The sequence below is a fragment of the Equus asinus genome, chromosome 3 (assembly GCF_041296235.1).
Source record: "Equus asinus isolate D_3611 breed Donkey chromosome 3, EquAss-T2T_v2, whole genome shotgun sequence".
In the NCBI taxonomy this organism is placed as follows: domain Eukaryota; kingdom Metazoa; phylum Chordata; class Mammalia; order Perissodactyla; family Equidae; genus Equus; species Equus asinus.
Genome location: NC_091792.1, coordinates 161741464 through 161757749, shown reverse-complemented (window position 1 = coordinate 161757749; position 16286 = coordinate 161741464). Strand labels below are relative to the sequence as shown.

The following is a 16286-nucleotide window of genomic DNA, read 5'->3' as shown; positions in this document are numbered from 1 at the left end:
CCTCAGCCTACCCCCTCTGCCTGGACACTATAATTCACAGTCAAGCCCATGGGACCAAAGGGGGCCTATAGGTGGGGTGGGGGTTCTCTGCCCCCCCGCTGCCAGGCTGCCTGCCTAGAGGAAGCCAGAGGCCTGAATGACCCCTGTAAGGGTGAGGGGAGCCATGTTCTCCCCTGTCTACGCAATGGGAAAAGTGAGACAATGCTGGGAAACTGCCGCACAAGAGGCCAGGAGGAGGGTCTGGAGAGACCCCAGCCAGAGTCCCCACCCTCCCCAAGACAGAATCGGGGTGCTCTGAGCAGCCACTGGCTGACAGCAGGAATCTCAGAAGACCCTGCATGCTCTTCTCTGCCCACCCGGAGCATGAGTCGCAGGCCCAGTGTGGCCTCCCCTTGCCTGGTCTGCTTCCACCTGGGTTTGGGGTCTCTGAAATTTGTTGGCATTGGGGTTTGCCAGGATTTGATGCTCATTCTCAAGTTTTCATCAATTCCCCACTCTGTTTAATGTCCCAGCATTAAATGCACGACACTACCGAGCCTGTTGCACAGTCCGACGTTGGCACGAGATTCTGATTCATGTAGGGGCTATTAAAATGAACGCTTTAATTCCAAACAATGAGGCAAGAAGTCCGTGGCTTTGCCGGTTCAAGACCATCATGTCTGTTTCATCCCATGTTGGGCAGAAGCATCGTAATTGAGCTGCAGCTTAGCCAACCAGGGGAGTCCTCTCCTGAGGGAAGGACCGTCCTTCACGGTTTTGGGAGAAAAGGCAGTTTCTCTGAAGCCCTTCTGGGCTCCTAGAGACGTGGGGTGAGAGGCGTCTCTGCTGGGGCCCCTGAAGTAAGCTGGTGCCATCTCGATGCAACACGGCATCTGGGAGCCTGTTCTGAACGACCCTTGGTATTTTACCATCAAGTATTTGCTGGCTGCCTGTAGAGGAGGAGCCAGCTCTCGGGGTGAGCAGGGGAAGGAGGGACCCCCCTGCCCTCTGGGGCTCAAGGTTTGGGGCTCTCACATCTGAAAATCAACAGTTTCCAAGTTGATGTGAGCCAAGCTCTGAACTGCCTGCCCAATACTGCCCCCAGGTGCCACGCTGGCCCTCAGCTTCCTAGACCCTTCTTGCTCATGACACGTAAGGGGAAACCCTCCGCGAGATTCCACACACACATTCCTTTAGCCTCTCCCCTTCCTCCTGCCCTAAATGTGGATGTGATGCCAGAGCAGCAACAGCCACTCTGCAACTATGAGGAGCAGGCTGAACACGAACACTCCGCCGGGACAACAGTGGCAAAACGAGAGCCAGAGCCGGGCCCCTGACGGCACCGCTGAGCACCTGAGCCACCTCCTGTGCCTCACCACATTAGAGAAACAACTCAAGCCGCTCTCTGTCTGGTTCTCTGTAATTTGAGTCAAAAGCATCTCGTGTAGAATTCTAGAGTTTCGCTTCCCGATCTGCGCCTTGCCTTGGAGCCCAGCTCAGCCTGTGGCTTCATCATGCTTCCAGATGCCAGAGAACCTGGCCTCACCTGGTCAGTGTCTCCCTGGGGCAGCCCCAGGCTGGTGGGAGGCCTCCCATGAACAGAGCTAACCCCCAAACAGACAGACGGAGCCGGGGAGCCGTGGGGCCAGCCCTGCCCTCAGGACCTGGGTTTGGCGTAGGCTGGGGATGCCTGGTCGTGCCCTCAGTGTAGAGTCCTGCAGAGGACACTAGGGGTCAGGACAGGACACCTGGGACCTCACGCTGCCACTGCGCCCTGACTGGTGTCCTAGGAGGCAAGGGGAGGGAGCATCCTGGAAGAGCCACGTCTGACCTGCAAGGCCTCAGGAGCCCAGGGCTGGGTCTCCAGAGCGGCTGCAGACACACAGGCCTCAGCTGGGCAGCAGCAGGAGAGGGCTCAGCTGCTTAACAGAGGCAGGTGCCAGACCCCAACAAGCCCTGGAGGCGGGGGTGGAGGGGTGGCCAGCACTGAGAGAGGGGACTTGGGCCGTCAGAGGGAGACCCTCCCCGCCCCAGCCCCCATCTCATGTGAGCTCCAAGGTGGGCACTGCCCTCCATTCTCCAGGATCTGGTCCTGGTGGCCTTGACTCATCTGGGGACTGATTCCCACAAGACCCCCAGGGTGACCCGGCCCAGAGGACACAGCCCGCCACCCACATGGTGTGGAGGCCCAACCGCAGTGGCCCCCAAGGCTTTCCCTGGGGGACATGTCCACGCCATGATTTCCTCCATCCACGGAGGCCTGGGTGACAGTGGTTCACCTTCCTTCGTCCACCCGCAGCCTCGGCCCAAGGAGCTGCTGCTCCTGCCCCGACACGCAGGCCTCAGGACCTTGGCTATTCATCTCCTCGCACTGGACACAGGCCCTGATGCCCTCTACCCCTGAGACGGGACCGCCTCCTTGCCCAGGACTGGCCCGAGGCCAGCTCGCCACAGGACACCGTCCTGCCTGACCACATGCCAAGAGCCACTGGACGTGCCAGGGCAGACCTGAGCTCCGCAAGAAGACCCTACTTGGGCTTGGTTGCTGGGTCCTGTAATGTTCTCCCTCGAAGCTCCTTCCAGCCCCAGCTCCAGCCCCATGGCCCCATGGCCCCATGGCCCCAGGCCCTTGCACGTGCTGTGTCCCAGTCTCGTCTGCTGGTCCTTGGAGCCCATCTCAGACGTCCCCTCCTCCATGAAGCCCTCCCCTGCCCCCGCACAGTCCCTGAAGACCTGAGTGTGTTCCTGACACAGAACGTGTCACACTGAGGGGGAATGACGGGACAGCCAGCCACAAATGGGATTGTTTGGGCCAAAATAGCCACCTGCGCCGGATTTAGCCTGAGAGTCCATACCAACCACGTTAACCTGACAACTGCCCACGCTCCTGTCCATGGTGTAAATATAGCTCCAGGACCATTTGCCACTTCCTGGCCTTGGGGGAAAGCAGTGTCTTCAAATTATACCCTTGGGGACCCTGAGCCCCAGATCTGTGCCGAAGTGGCCGGGCCGCCTGGCGCCAGTTCAAGGCCGCCTGTGGCAGACAGGTTCCCAGTCCCCACGCCAGCAGCCGCCACACCGACTCTGCGTCCCTGTTTTCTTCTTTCAGGCACTGAGTGTTGGCGGATTTAAATCTGGGGGTGTCTCGGTGGATCTTGTAAAGGCCTGTAAGGCCTCCAGGCCCTTCTGGTAAAGACAAGTTTGCCAACAGCTGGACAGTTTCCCTGACAATTTGGCCCCAGGAGAATTCCCCTCTGTGGCTTGCTCTGCGTCCCACAGCCCCCGCGGCTCTCAGGGCTCCCTGGCCTTGGGGCGATCCCAGCTGAGCTATGTCCTGGAGGTCAAGTCTTCTGAGCCTGAAGGAACCAAAGGTGCCCCGTTCAGCCTGTGGAGAACTCGGCCCCAAGGGTAGGCACCCCAACGGGCCCCGCCTGGCCCCTCTCAGGCTGTGTCCTCAGACAGTCGGCCGTGGTGTGAAGCCCTCCCATATGCACCGTGGGGGCCCAGAGGCCAAGTGTCTGGGCTGATCCTGCCACCTCAGGGGAGGAGCCCTGGGGGCCACCTGCCCCTTCGTCCATGGTCCACTGCTACCTGCCGGCCCTCAGAGAAAGAGCTTGGCACCAGGAGCCTGAGTGAGGTCGTCGGTCAGTGCTACTGGTCTTGCCGGGACATGATGAGGCAGGACGTCAGCGTGCTGGCACCTGAGTCCCACTCCTCCCCACCCACAGCTGCGCTGAGGGCAGCCCTGCCCCGCCCCGTAGCTTGTCACCCCCCTGCCAGCCCCTCCCAGTCTCTGTCCCGTCCTCCCTCATGGCCCAGGGCAGCCCCTCATCCCCAAGGCAACTCCTTGTCTCTTCCCTCCCCCTCCCTTCACTCCTGTAACACGTGCCCCCAGAGTCTGTGCTCTGCTCCCAGGTGACCTGCGGTCCCCGGGGAGGCGGCTCAGTGTCCAAGCAGACAGGCCGGTGGAGGAGAGGGCTCTGATGTGGCCGCCACAGCGGCAGAGCATGACCCCCACCAGCTGGGCTCGGGGCCGGCCAAGCCACAGAGATCGACAGTCAGGTGTCTACAGAAGATTACAGGGAGGACCTGGGCCTGGGATTTCACGGCCGGCCGTCGTCCTTGCTGCAGCTGAGCTCCTCCTGAACCGGCTCCCCCTGAATCTCGGGGGCTCGCTCTGTCTGTCCTGCAGCATCAGCAGGCTGAGTCTCGCCTGCCTCCTCGGGGGGTCTCACCAGCGGCCCAGCTGGCCATGTGGGAGGTGTCCGCAACGTGCCAGCCAGTGGGATGCAAGGAGGGGCAGAGGCTGCTGGAGCCGTGACCAGATGACTGAGGGCATGAGAGGCCTGAGCGCCACAGAGAAGCCCAGTCAGCTCTCCAGCGAAACCCTCAGAGGGAGAGACGCCAGACTGACTCGTGGGGGCCAGGGGGACAGAGACACCACAGACCCAGGGCACACGCCTCGTCGTCAGCCCAGCAGATCTGGGACCGGGTCCTTGCCCAGTCCAGGGTGCCCTTAACCCCAGAGTGGACAAGGCCATGTGCCTGGGGGCCCATGGTATCCTGTCTGTCTGTCTGTCTGATGGATTCTGAGTCCTGCAGCTGTCGTCCCCACTGGGCAGTCACCTCGTACTTTGTCCCCACAAAGGCCTTGCCTAAGACACAAGGTCAGGGCCAAGAAGTCTGTCCTTGCCAGAGGACTGGCCGTGCAGCTCAGCAAGCTGGGGACAGCCTCCGACGGCCACAGTTTAATTAGGCCGCACTGAGTCCTGTCCCCAGCACAGCTGAGCGAGGCTGCCTGGGGCTCCCTCCAGGGCCGTCTCTTCCCTCCTTTCTTCTGTGTGTCCTCTGAGTGTGCATGTGTGTGTGTATGTGTGTGCGTGTGAGTGTGGGTAGGGATGTACTCTGTTTTCGACCCTGACTCTATTTCTTTTCGTTCCTGAGACATCTCTGTCATTCTCTGTCTCTTGTCCCTCTCTCTGTCTCTCCCCTGCTCCGCCTCTCTGTCTTTTTCTCTCTACTCTCTATTTCTGTCTGTATCTGTCTGCGTCTCTTTGTCTTCACCTCTCTCTGTGTCTCTGTTTCTCTCTCTCCCTCTCTGTCTCTGTCTCTCTCTGTCTCTATTTCTCTCCCCCGCCCCGTCTCCATCTTTGTCTCTGTGGCTCTCTCGGTCCACGTATCCTGCACTTATCCACGTATCCGTTCCCTTGGGTTCCTCAGTTTCTGTCTCAGTCACCCTGTCTTTTCCAAGATGTTCTCCAGATGTTTTCTTCTGAGCTTCTGTCTCCCCCAGTTGCCATCTCTGCCTGACTCCAGACAGCCTCGCGCCCATTGTCTCTCTCCTGCATCTCTCTCCCTGGGACTTGTTTCCCACATCGCTGTGTGTCTGGCGCACCCTGGGGCATTTCTGTTTCTGTCCTTTCCTTGGTCTGTTTCTGGGCTGTACCTTCCCTCCAACTCCATCCCTGGCCCCCATTTCTCTGGGCTCGCCTCTCTGGACGGTTTCCCGGGGTCCATCCCAGCAGATCCTCTGTGTCTGGGGCTCTCGTCTGTCTCTCTCAGAAGACTTTTGGTCTCTGTCTATCTCTGTCCCTCCGTCTGTCTCCCTCTCACACATATGCATCCAGAGAGACCAAAATGATGCCCATCCGGGGATGGGGGGACAAAGTACAGGAACAGAAAACAGGGTGTCACCAAGAGGTCACATGCAGCCCCTGCCCTGCAGCACTGGGATGGCGAATGTCAGGGCCAATGCCTGGCCTGGGGTGCCCGGCGAGCCGCGTGGACAGGGTGCTCTGAGGGGCCTCTGCGGGCCGCCCCCTCGCAGTTCCCACATCTCTCTGAGAAGCCCGCCCCGTCGCCGCTGCAGGAGAAACTTTGGGCTGACATGGAACAAAGGGAATCCAGGCTGGCAATTACCCAGCTAATTTCAGCCATGTAGACAGCCAAATCAGATATTTCAGTTTTCTTACAAGCCCACCTCAAGGCCTGAATTAGCCACCTAATTAATTATCTGTAACAGCCTCGGGCTGGGTGGAACATGGATCCCTCCCAGAGCCAGGATGCTGCCTTGTCCCTGAATCATGTCCTGGTGACGTAATCATTATAATTAGACTCGACCTGCAGCTTCTCCTTGACCACGACATCTCATGGAACGTGGCCCCAGGCCAGGCCCGATGTCTTTTCATTTAATCTGTGTTGAGCGGAAATGCAGCCATTCTCCAGGAGACAAGCCCACATGTGGGGCTCCTGTCCTGGGGGGTGGCCCCAGTCCTTCCATCCTGCCCTTCGTTTCTGGCACAACGGCCCCCACCAGCTCCCCACCTATGGCGAAAGTTCCCACTTCCTCCTGCCATCACAGCAGCACCAAGCGGGTGGCCTTGTCATGTGTCACCTGACTTGCGCTGGGCTGCGAACAGCACCAGCAGAGTACGGCCCCTAGGGCCCACCCGAGGAGGACATCTCTAAAGGCAGAGTCGGGCGCTGGCTGCCGCTCCCCTCCCAGAGAGATGGCGCTGCACCAAGTGGAGGCCCCAGGGGCCTGGGCTGACCAGGCTGCTCTGCAGAGCGCATTCATGCCAATGTGGACCTCGGCCCACTGCCCCACCACCTCCCGGGCCAGAGCCTCAGCCCACTATCCTATACCACCTTCCTCTCCTGGGCCAGGCTCTCTGGCCATGATGATGGCCTTCAGCCAAGTACGCACAGGATTCCCTTCAAATAGGAGTCAGCAGAGTTGGAAGGGGGGGTCCCCTCCCCAAACACATACACAAGAGACCACACTGCCTCTGTGCAAGGGACCAGTGTCACACAAGCCTCTTCTCTTGTCCCTGTGCACACTGCTGCCCCCAACCTGGGTGAAACCCACGGGGTCCTTGCTGGACACCGCAGGTCCAGCTCTGTCCCCCCAACTCCCTTCCAGCTCCTGCAGCCCCTGTGGCCTCTCGAAGCTCTGCTTACTACAGTGAATACCAGTGGGGGCCTCCGGACCTGCCAGTTAGGATGGCCCTCAGTGCCTCTGAAACCCACCCTCGGATGTCTTCCCGAGCCAAGTGGGGGTGCTGCTGCTCGGCCTTTGACCCCTGCCTCAGCACCATTGGGTGGGCCCTGCCCTGACCACAGCACACACCCTCTCCCACCCCCAAGGCTGGCCAGGCCCCACTCTGCCAGAGGGAGCAGGCTGGTGTGTCTGGGGGGATGTGCGTGGGTGAGTGTGAAGGCTGAGAGCAGCCACGTGTGACGTCTGCATGCCACTGCGGTGTGCAGGCCATGACCCGTGGGAGCAATATGCCCCCACAACCCCTGCTTCCTACCTCCCAGGGCCTGCTTCATCACAAACTCCATGACGATGGCTGTGTTTCCTCAGCAGTTCTTCCGAGGGTCGGAACTCACATGCGAGTGTGGCCAGCAGTCTTCTGCCTGGAGGAGAGGAAGTGGCCACAAGTCACCCTGATCGGGCTAGGGAAGGGCTTCTTCCTCGTCCCCACCCAGCCTCCCCTCAGCATGGGTCTGGGGTCTGAGAGAGCATCATCCATCGTCCTCCCCACACCTTGTGGCTGGACCCCCGCACTGGGAGGGTCCCTGTGGAGGGGGCCTTCCACACTATACCCTGACCAGGGCAGGCAGATCCCAGGACCCCAGCTGGACCTGCAAAGTGGTCTCACCCAGTCCCTGGGGTTTCTGAAGCCAGCTTTGGCTGCCACTGCAGGGGTGGGAGGTGCTCACATCTTGGGGGGTGCAGCTTAGAGGAGCCAGCCTCTGTGAAGCAGGGGCAGGCCCCGGGGGCGTTTGAAGGTGACTGGCTCTGCTGCCTCTATGGTGGGCCCTGGGCCACAGGGGGCGGTCCATCCAAGGGATGGGAGAGTTAGAGTGCATGGAGCCGGAGCACATGCCCCTTCAGGGAGGTCCCTTCGGCTTCTGATGGGGGAGTCTCCAGAGACCAGATTCTATCCAGGGGAGGTTCCAGCACCCACTGCCACCTGCCCACAGCAGAGACTGGAGTGGAAAGGAGAAACCAGCAGGGGCTCGGCCTTCAAGGAACAAATGGAAAGTGGGGGCAGACCACCCCTCCACCTGCATCTGCATGGATGGGGCACCCCAGGTCAGCTGGAACTCTGGTGGGGAGGTGCTTCCTGTAAAATCGGCAGATGCAGCGTCGTTGCCCACCCCCCCCCCCCCCCCCCCCCCCGCCCAAGGTCTCTTCTGGCAGGGAAACCTAGGTCCCTGGAGATCCACTGCTTTATGAATTTTTCCTCTGCAGCGCAGGAGACCCGCGTGTGTGCGGGCTGGGGAGGGGTGGCAGGCTGGGGGTGCCCCCGCCTCCCTGAAAAGCGCGGGCGCGCAGGGGCGCCTTTGCCGCAAAGCAGATTCCTTCCAAACTTCTCCCCTGGCTCCTGGTGGGGAGGGAACCGCAGGGCCCGCCGCAGAGGCTCGGGGGTGCTGCGGGAGCTCCCCCAGGGCTCCCATCGCCGCCGCGCGGGCCGGGGCTCCCGCGGCCGCCGCACCCCTTTCCCGGCTCTGCCCAGCGGCCCTCAGGCGGGCGCGCCGGTAGAGAGGAGGAGAGATCGAGGACGAGGGAGGGAAGGGAGGCGCGAGAGGCCGAGACTCGGAGACGGAGCAGGAGAGGGAGGGCGCGGGCCGGGCCCGCGTTCAGCACCGCGCGGTGGACAGCGCCAGCCCGGCCGGAGCGCGCCCGCCGGGAGGGGAGGGGGCGTCCGGGGAGGGGAGGGGAGGAGAGGGGAGAGGGGTCCGGGGAGGGGAGAGGAGGGGAGGGAGCGTCCAGGGAGGGGAGGGGAGTAGAGCGGAGGGGGTGTCCTGGGAGGGGAGGGGAGGAGAAGAGAAGGGGCGTCCGGGGAGGGGAGGGGAGGGGAGGGGAGGGGGCACGGGTTACCTTCCCGGCCGGGGCGCGGGCGGTCAGCGGCGGAGCGCGCTCGGGCCGGCCGGGTCCATGTGGCGCCGGGAACTGCGGCGGCGGCTGAAGGGCACCGCGAGGAGGGCGCGTCACATGGAGCGTGACGAGGAGGGCGGGGCCGAGGCGGCTCCGCGGGCGCCTGCGGGGTTGGGGGGACTAGAGGGGCGGAGCCGCGCCCCCCTGCGCTCGGGAGCCCGCTCCGGCCCGCCCAGCCGCGCAGAACCCCAGACACTGCCCCGGACCCGGGCTCGCCGTGTGGACTCGGCGGGGCCGCCCCCCAAAAGGGGGTCCTGCTCCTCTCCCCCTCGCCCGCGCGGGGCGCCTCGTAAGCGCGCGCGGGACCCGCGGGAAAGTCCTTTCCTGTCGCTGGAGCGGTCAGGGGCCGGAGTTGGGGGTCGCCACCCGCTCCCCATTCCATGCGAGGAAAGGTTCCCCGGAGGGGGCGGTGACAGTGGCCTCGACCCCAGCCGCTCCGGGCCTCTTCGCCGGGCTGGGCGGGAGAAGGGAGTCCCTGGAGTCTTGAAAACTCAGCCTCTCCTGGGGGAGAGAGACCCGAGGGCCGGCCGGACCCATTTCTCAGTGTAAGAGAGTCACTGAGCTTCGTTTTAGTGAACAGGGGCCCAGAGACCCCCGTCTCTCGGAGGCGGCAGGCCCGCGAGGAGCAGGGACTCGTGAAGGTTACTGCAGACGCAGCCGCCCCACCTCCACTGTCCCTGCTGTGGCCACCCCCTCCACCAGGCCTCCAGGATTTCCCTTGCGGTTAGAGTTGCACCACCGGGTCGCTGCAAGGTCGCTGCAGGCCTCCTGCCCCACAGCCCCTCGGCCTGCAGTCCATGTGGGAGTGTGGAGGCGGGGGGCTGCAGGGGTCCAGGTTTCCCAGAGGCCCAGGGCTGGGCTCCTGGTCCATGAGTGGACACTCCTGGTGGCCACTGCATTAACTTGTCACTGTCCCCTCCGCTGGACCTGGCTGGACGGGTGAATCCTGGAGCTGCCTCTGACCTTCACCCCCCCGCAGGGGAGACCACCCCCAGGCCGCTCAGCTTGAACTCTGGAGCAGGCTCAGGGTCACATCCACCTGTTTCCCCCCAACCTGCTTGGCACCTCCCCTCCCAGCTCCCACCCCGCTAGCTGACCATCTCCAGGCCTGGCTGTGCCCAGCAGTGGCCTGGCAGGGGCCCTCAACAGGGGAGGAAGGAGGGGAAGGCGAGGGGTGGAGGAGGCCACTCCTCACTCAGCTGCCACTTTGGTCAGCTCAGGTCCCAGGGGTGCTGGGGGACGCCCATGTCCCAGGACACAGATCTGCAGACACACGGAGCTGTAGTCTCCCTACTGGGAGCTGGCCTTCACACTGCCCATTCCTCCTGCAACAGCCCTGTCCCCTGGATCTGGGCCAGGAAGTGAGGGTGGGGCTGCCCACAAGGGAGGGCCCGCTGCAGGGAGCCCTTCCTGCTGGCCACCCTGGCCACCCCCAGGAGTGTAAGAAGCACAGTTATGCTTCAGCTTCATGTGAGGCCTCGTGCAGGAGTGGGGACAGGTGCTCTGTGGAGTGGTCACCTGTTCCCAGGTGTCTGAGGGTCTTGAGGGTCTGACTTGAGCCCCAGCTCAAGGTCTGCTCAGCCTGGCCCTTCCCATGTCCTCAGAATCTGGGTGTGGATGCCAGAGGGGAGAGGTCTGGGCCCAGGAGAGAGGACAGTCACTTTCCTCCACCCTGCCACCAGATGGACCTGGGGGATAACCCTCAGCTGGCCCCCTGATGGCAACCCCACGGAAGACCCCAGAAGTGACCCCGGTGAGCCCAGAGCAGGCCCTACAACCGTTGACCCCAGCTGCCCTCACAAGCTACCTGCAAGGAGACACCCCATTGACCAGGCAGCCGGGTGGGGCAGGGTGTGCAGGCTCATCAGAGGAGAAGAGTGCAGGGTCCCTGCTGCAGTGCCGGGGGGAGCCCCTGCCCACTGGTTCTACCACCTGGGCCTGGCTGAGCTCCACACACACCCCTGAGCCAGGGGCCCATGCGGCCAGGGACAGGCTCGGGCAGGAAGGACAGAGGCTCCCTGCCAGCCCACAGATGCTGCCTGACCTTCCATCCCTCTGTCTTTCTCCTTCCCTCCCTGTGGGGTCACCATTCAGAGGTCAGCTGTGGGGTCACCATCTGTCTCTCTGTCTCTGTCTCTTCTGTCTCAATCTCTCTCTGTCTCTCTGTCTCTGTCTCTCTATCTCTGTCTCTCTGTCTCTGTCTCTCTGTCTCTGTCGCTATCTCTCTCTGTCTCTGTCCCTGTCTTCTCTCTCTGTCTCTCTTTTACTCTGTCTCTGTGCCTCTGTCTCTCTCTGTCTCTCTGTTTGTCTCTCTCCGTGTCTCTCTTTGTCTCTCTCTCTCTGTCTCTGTCTATCTCTGTCTCTCTGTCTCTATCTCTCTCTCTGTCTCTATCTCTATCTGTCTCTGTCCCTGTCTTCTCTCTGTGTCTCTCTTTGTCTCTGTTTCTCTGTCTCTCTCTGTCTCTGTCTCTGTCTCTGCTGCCACCCCTTACACTCACCAAGTGCACAGTGGCCCCTAGTTCTCACATCTGCCCAGGCCCTGAGGGGGTGGGTAGGTGGCTCAACTAGGACTCAGACTCTCCTGGAGGGGAAATAGACAAGATTGGTGACAGTCCCAGATCGGAGTGACTGGTACTCCAGGAGAGGAAGTGAGCAGCTGTGGAGCCTGAGAAGGACTGGAGCGAGGGCGGTGCCTGCTCTGGGCAGGACGGGAGGATTCCAAGTGAGCCAGCCGGGAACTGCCCACTGGCTGGTCTGCTCCGGGGGCAGGGATGGCAACACAGCACACTGCCTCCCCCGGCGGGGTCTCACCCTGGGGAGGACTGCCCAGAAGAGGACCTGGGGACTGGTGAACAGTCCGCAAACCTGCTGCCGGCTGGAGAGAGGCAGGAGCTTAGTGGGAAATTTCCATAACCAGTGAGACAGGCTGAACCAAGGATGGTGCTGTCAGCAGGCAGAAGACCCAGGAGGGGACCTCAGAGGGCAGCTGGATGCAGGATGGTGGATGGTGGTGGGGACCGGGAGGAGAATGGCCAGGGGGCCTGAATGAGGGAGGCCGTGTTCCACCAAGGGGTCAGCATTTGAGGTGTGTGTGTTTGGCTGCAGCCAGGCCCCGGCTGTGGGACCCTGGCCGGCTGGCAGGACGGGGCTCATGCCCCCAGTTCGGCGCTCTGCATGCTCCTCACCTGAAATCAGCCATGAGAGGCCAGGAACCTCCGACCCGGAGAGGGCTTGTGCCAAAAGCCACGTGGCGCTGGGTTTGAGAGCCCTGCCATCCAGAGGCCCCTCTGCAGCCCCCACAGGGTCACTCCACGTGGCAGAGAGAGGAGGCAGCCACCCCTCCAGCCCCCACTCTGCCAGGGAGGCCGCCAGTCCCACCTATCCCGTGGGGGCCACAGCGGCTCCTGCCCAGGGCATCCTCCGGCTGCAGTGCAGAAGCCTGGAGCACTCAGGCTTCCTTGGAGTGTTCCTCAGTCCTGGCGTGGTCTGGCCAGGGGGCTGCAGCCCCCTGGGAGGGGCAGAGGGGCTTTTGGCACACGCGGCGCTGGTTCAGAAACTTCAAATGCAAACTAAATAATTGAACTCGCTGAATAATTCAGTCCCAGCACGCCGTTTTCCTGCTGGATTTCGTTATTACTTGAAAGGTGACAACACATGACAAGCCAAACAAAGCGAGACAAGAACTCTCCCTGCAGCCACGGTGGGAAAGTTCGGCCTCCAGGGCCCACCTGACTAGGGGTCAGCGCCTGGGAGCTTGTCCTTGTGGGTTCCTGGGTGCGGAGCTGGAGGTGCTGCCCCAGCCCGGGATGCCAGCCTGTACCTCAGACCCTTGTCTGGTCCTGGGGCACCAGACACACGGTGGCAGGACACACGGTGGAAGGACACACGGCGCCCTGGACACATGGCAGCAGGACACACAGCGGTCTGGACACATGGTGCCTTGTTGGGCGCATGTGCCTACATGCACTCTCTTCCCCACTGTCCATGTCCACAGAGGTCCTTTTCTCCCAGAGTCCCTGCCCACCTCCCCACAGAGGCTGCTCCTCAAGTTCCAGAGATAAGGGGGCCCCTCGGTCCCCACCTGCAAACACTGTGGACCCCTCTTCCTGAGGAGCTGTTCCAGGGTTTGGGCTCAGAGCGCAGCCACAGCTCCTGCCCCTCTGCCTACCCCCTGCCCCGCCCCCCGGCCCACCAGTGCCCCCAGCTCTCCCTCAGACCTCAGACCCCTGATAGTGTCCAGGGCACCCACTGCCCCGCAGACACCCCTCCCTGCCCTCAGCCCACAGTCACCTCCACCCCCACACCCACTGGCCCACTGACCAGCCCCTCCTCCTCCCAGTCTCTTGTCTTCACCCAAACAGCCCTGGCACACACAGCCCTGGGGCGGCAGAGCTGGGGGAGACTCTGAGCCCACCTGGAGGGTAGAGCATGTCAGAATGGGAAGGCATGCCTTTCAGAGATGCTCACAGAAGGAGGCAGGCAGGGACCAAAAGAGCTGGAGGAGGGTCAGGGGTGGCTATGAGGCTCCTGTGGGGGCCTGTGGCTCCAGTGCCCCTGCTATGGCTGCCACCTGGAGCAGCCCCTCTGTGCTCCAAAATATAAATAGCACAGTTCACATGGGCCTGGAAATAGAAAGCAGCTTCTCACTGGTGCTGCAAGGGTGGGGCAGCTGTGGGGGTGCCAGGCTGCACAGAGCACCCGGACAGCCCTGAGTAGGTGAGGGGGGCCTCCATCCCAGAGGGATGAGCTCGCTCCTGGAGGGGCTGTGCTTCCCAAGCTGGGCCCTGGCCCCAACCCACCGCAGACCCAGCGCCCAGTGGGCTGGACCCGGGTGCCCATGGCCAGCCCCAGGGTCCGCATCCACGCCCTTCCCTCAGGGTGTCCTCCACAGCCACCAGGAGGACAGACCCAAAACGAGAGGGGCATCCAGGCTGAGCGGATGTCCTGGGGTATCTCTAAGTTTTGGGGATGTCTGGTCACATCTGCTGGACTTTGGTGTTGACATCCACATCAGTGTCCCCTTGGGGGCTCTGGGCGCCTGGCTCTCACTCTTACCAGTGGTCACTCCCTATAACCCATTGTGTGACTCCCATTGGGGGACCACCCTGAGTGGCAGACCAGGTGTCCCTGCTCCGTGAATGGCTCCCGTGAGGCACCCCTGCCTCCCCATCCCCTCTGTCCTTCCCTCAGAGACGTGCGCAGGCCCTGGACACAGGATGGCCGCTCATGCAGGCACAGAGCCAGTTGCCTTAAATGTGGGAAGTGTGGGGACCAATGGACGGTCTCGAGGCTCCTGGGGCATGCTGAGTTCTCACACACGAGCGTGGTCTGAGCTGACGCACGCACGCAGTGCTCAGAGCCTCCTGAGCTCCTCCCACGAGGCTCTGTGGCAGCTTGCCCAGAGCTGGCTGTAGGGGAGGAGCCCAGGGCCACTCTGTGTGGGTCAGGCCTGGACTTCTTCAGCCGGTGTCCCTGATCCAGGAATGGAGCTGGCCAACAGCAGAGCTGGCCCCTGGGGGGCAGGCTTCCAGAAATGCAGGTCACAGAGGGAGGTACTGTGCACTGGCTGGGGCTGTCCAGTGCCAAGTGACCCAGACAGCCATGGCCACCACCCAGGATGGGTCACCTTCCCTCCCCTCTGTCTGCCCTCCTTGACACACAGAGGGAGCCAGGCCTGCATGGGTCCTTCTTGGAGTGTTCCACACCCGGGGGCATGCAGAGGCGCTCTTTGCCCTCCAGGAGACACCCGTCTGCCCACTTGGGGACAGAGGCCCAGGCTCAGGGGGCTGGATCCTCCTTGCGCCCTGGGTCTCGACCTCCTGTGCTATGTCCGGAGGACGTGGCAGCTCTGGTAACAGCAAGGCGGTGGGGGTGGGAGGGTGGGGTGGCTGAATTCAGTCCCTGCAGGGCTGTCCCCAAGGCCCGGCCGTGGGGTGTGGCCAAGGGCCCTGAGAGGGGCGGCGCAGGTGCAGCTGCCTCTCAGCGGGAGCTCGAGGCCTGCCCTGGGGGATGCAGAGGTCACCTAGCCAGGCATGTGCAGGCCAGAGACTGCCCAGCCCAGAGGTGTCCAGGTTCAGTGACTGCACCTTGGAAGCTGGAAACCAGCTGCAGGGGGAGCGTTTACACTGCGGACATTAGCCAGCGCTCTAGCCAGGCTTGCTTCTCTTCGTCTTTTCTCCCAGAGAGCTGGTTGCCACTTTATCAGCAACGGCTTCCAGGGCTCTTGCTTGGGCCGAGCGGACAAGGAGCCTCTCGGAGCAGACAGCCTGGGCCCTCGCCCACCCAGAGAGGGAAGTGGAACCCTGGGGAGCCGGGGCCTCTCTGGATCACATCCACCTGCCCACAGGAACCTCAGGGGTGCCAACAAGGTGATGGAGGACAAGCACTGTCATCAGCAGCAGCGTCCAAGCCACCTGCTGTCCTTCCATCCACCCACCCGCCCACCTGCTAGCTGCAGGTGTTTCCTGGCCCTGTTCTGGGGCCGTGATGGTGGGTGAAGGAAGGCAGGCAAGGTCGTGTCCTCACAGAGCTAGTGTTCTGGAAGGAGTTGGTGGACAAGGAAACAGCAGGTTGCAGTGAGCACCACGCAGCACAGTGACCCGTGGGCTCCATCAGCCTGGGGACATCTGGGCTTCAGGTGAGTGGTCCAGGGTCACCCAGAGAGGTCCCGGGACACCTAGGGGAAGGGCTGTCCAAGCAGTGGACACAGCAAGTACAAAGGCCCAGGGACGGGAAGAAGTCCCGGGTCCAGTGTGGGGAGGGTTTTCCGTTGTGCCCCTGATGTCCAGGCATGGCTGCCCCCAGGCTGGGGACCCCGTGGTACAGAAGGACCCGGCCCTACGCTGCCTGTTGGGTGCAGGTACTATAGGAAAAAATGGCGCAACCAGAGTGAGACCTTGGTCCACTCACATTGTGGCCGTAAAGGAGGACCTCTGAGGAAACTGCCGGCGCTCCGGGTCCTGGTGGCTCAGGGTCACACATGCCCAGGTCCATGGGTGGGAACCCTGAGGACCTGGGCATGCCCCTAGAAGGAGGAAGAGGCTGGGCAAAGCCGTGCCGTCATCCTGGAGGAGGAGAGGATTTCAGGAATCACATCGTCGTTACAGCATTGGCATGCAGAAAAATTAAAACAGTAAATATGAGAGGCGGTCGGAACCACAGGAAGCAGGTACCACCCAAAGGAACCTGGCGATTACGGAATAAAGTCAACCGTCAGCCTCAGAATCTGGTCCAGGCTGGCCGGGCTGGGCACCGGGCAGACCACACTCAGGGGCTGCACCCAGCAGGACCCCGTGGATGGTCAGCGCCTTGCCCTGGCTGACGGGGCTGCCTGGCAACCTTGGGGCTGGCCCTGGTGCTG

At 62.4% G+C, this 16286-nt stretch overlaps 1 protein-coding gene across 1 annotated transcript in view; it reads right to left on the bottom strand.

Moving 5' to 3' along the window:
• CPLX1 (complexin 1) overlaps positions 1-9025 on the bottom strand; it is a 36759-nt gene extending 27734 nt beyond the window's left edge. Inside the window, exons 1-2 of the mRNA XM_014832198.3 lie at positions 8870-9025; positions 7293-7398 (exon numbers count right to left, since the gene is read on the bottom strand). Of these exons, the coding sequence (XP_014687684.1) occupies positions 7293-7323 (31 nt within the window). The 5' untranslated portion in view covers positions 7324-7398; positions 8870-9025. The remainder of the gene's footprint in view (positions 1-7292; positions 7399-8869) is intronic.
• Positions 9026-16286: the final 7261 nt, after the last annotated feature.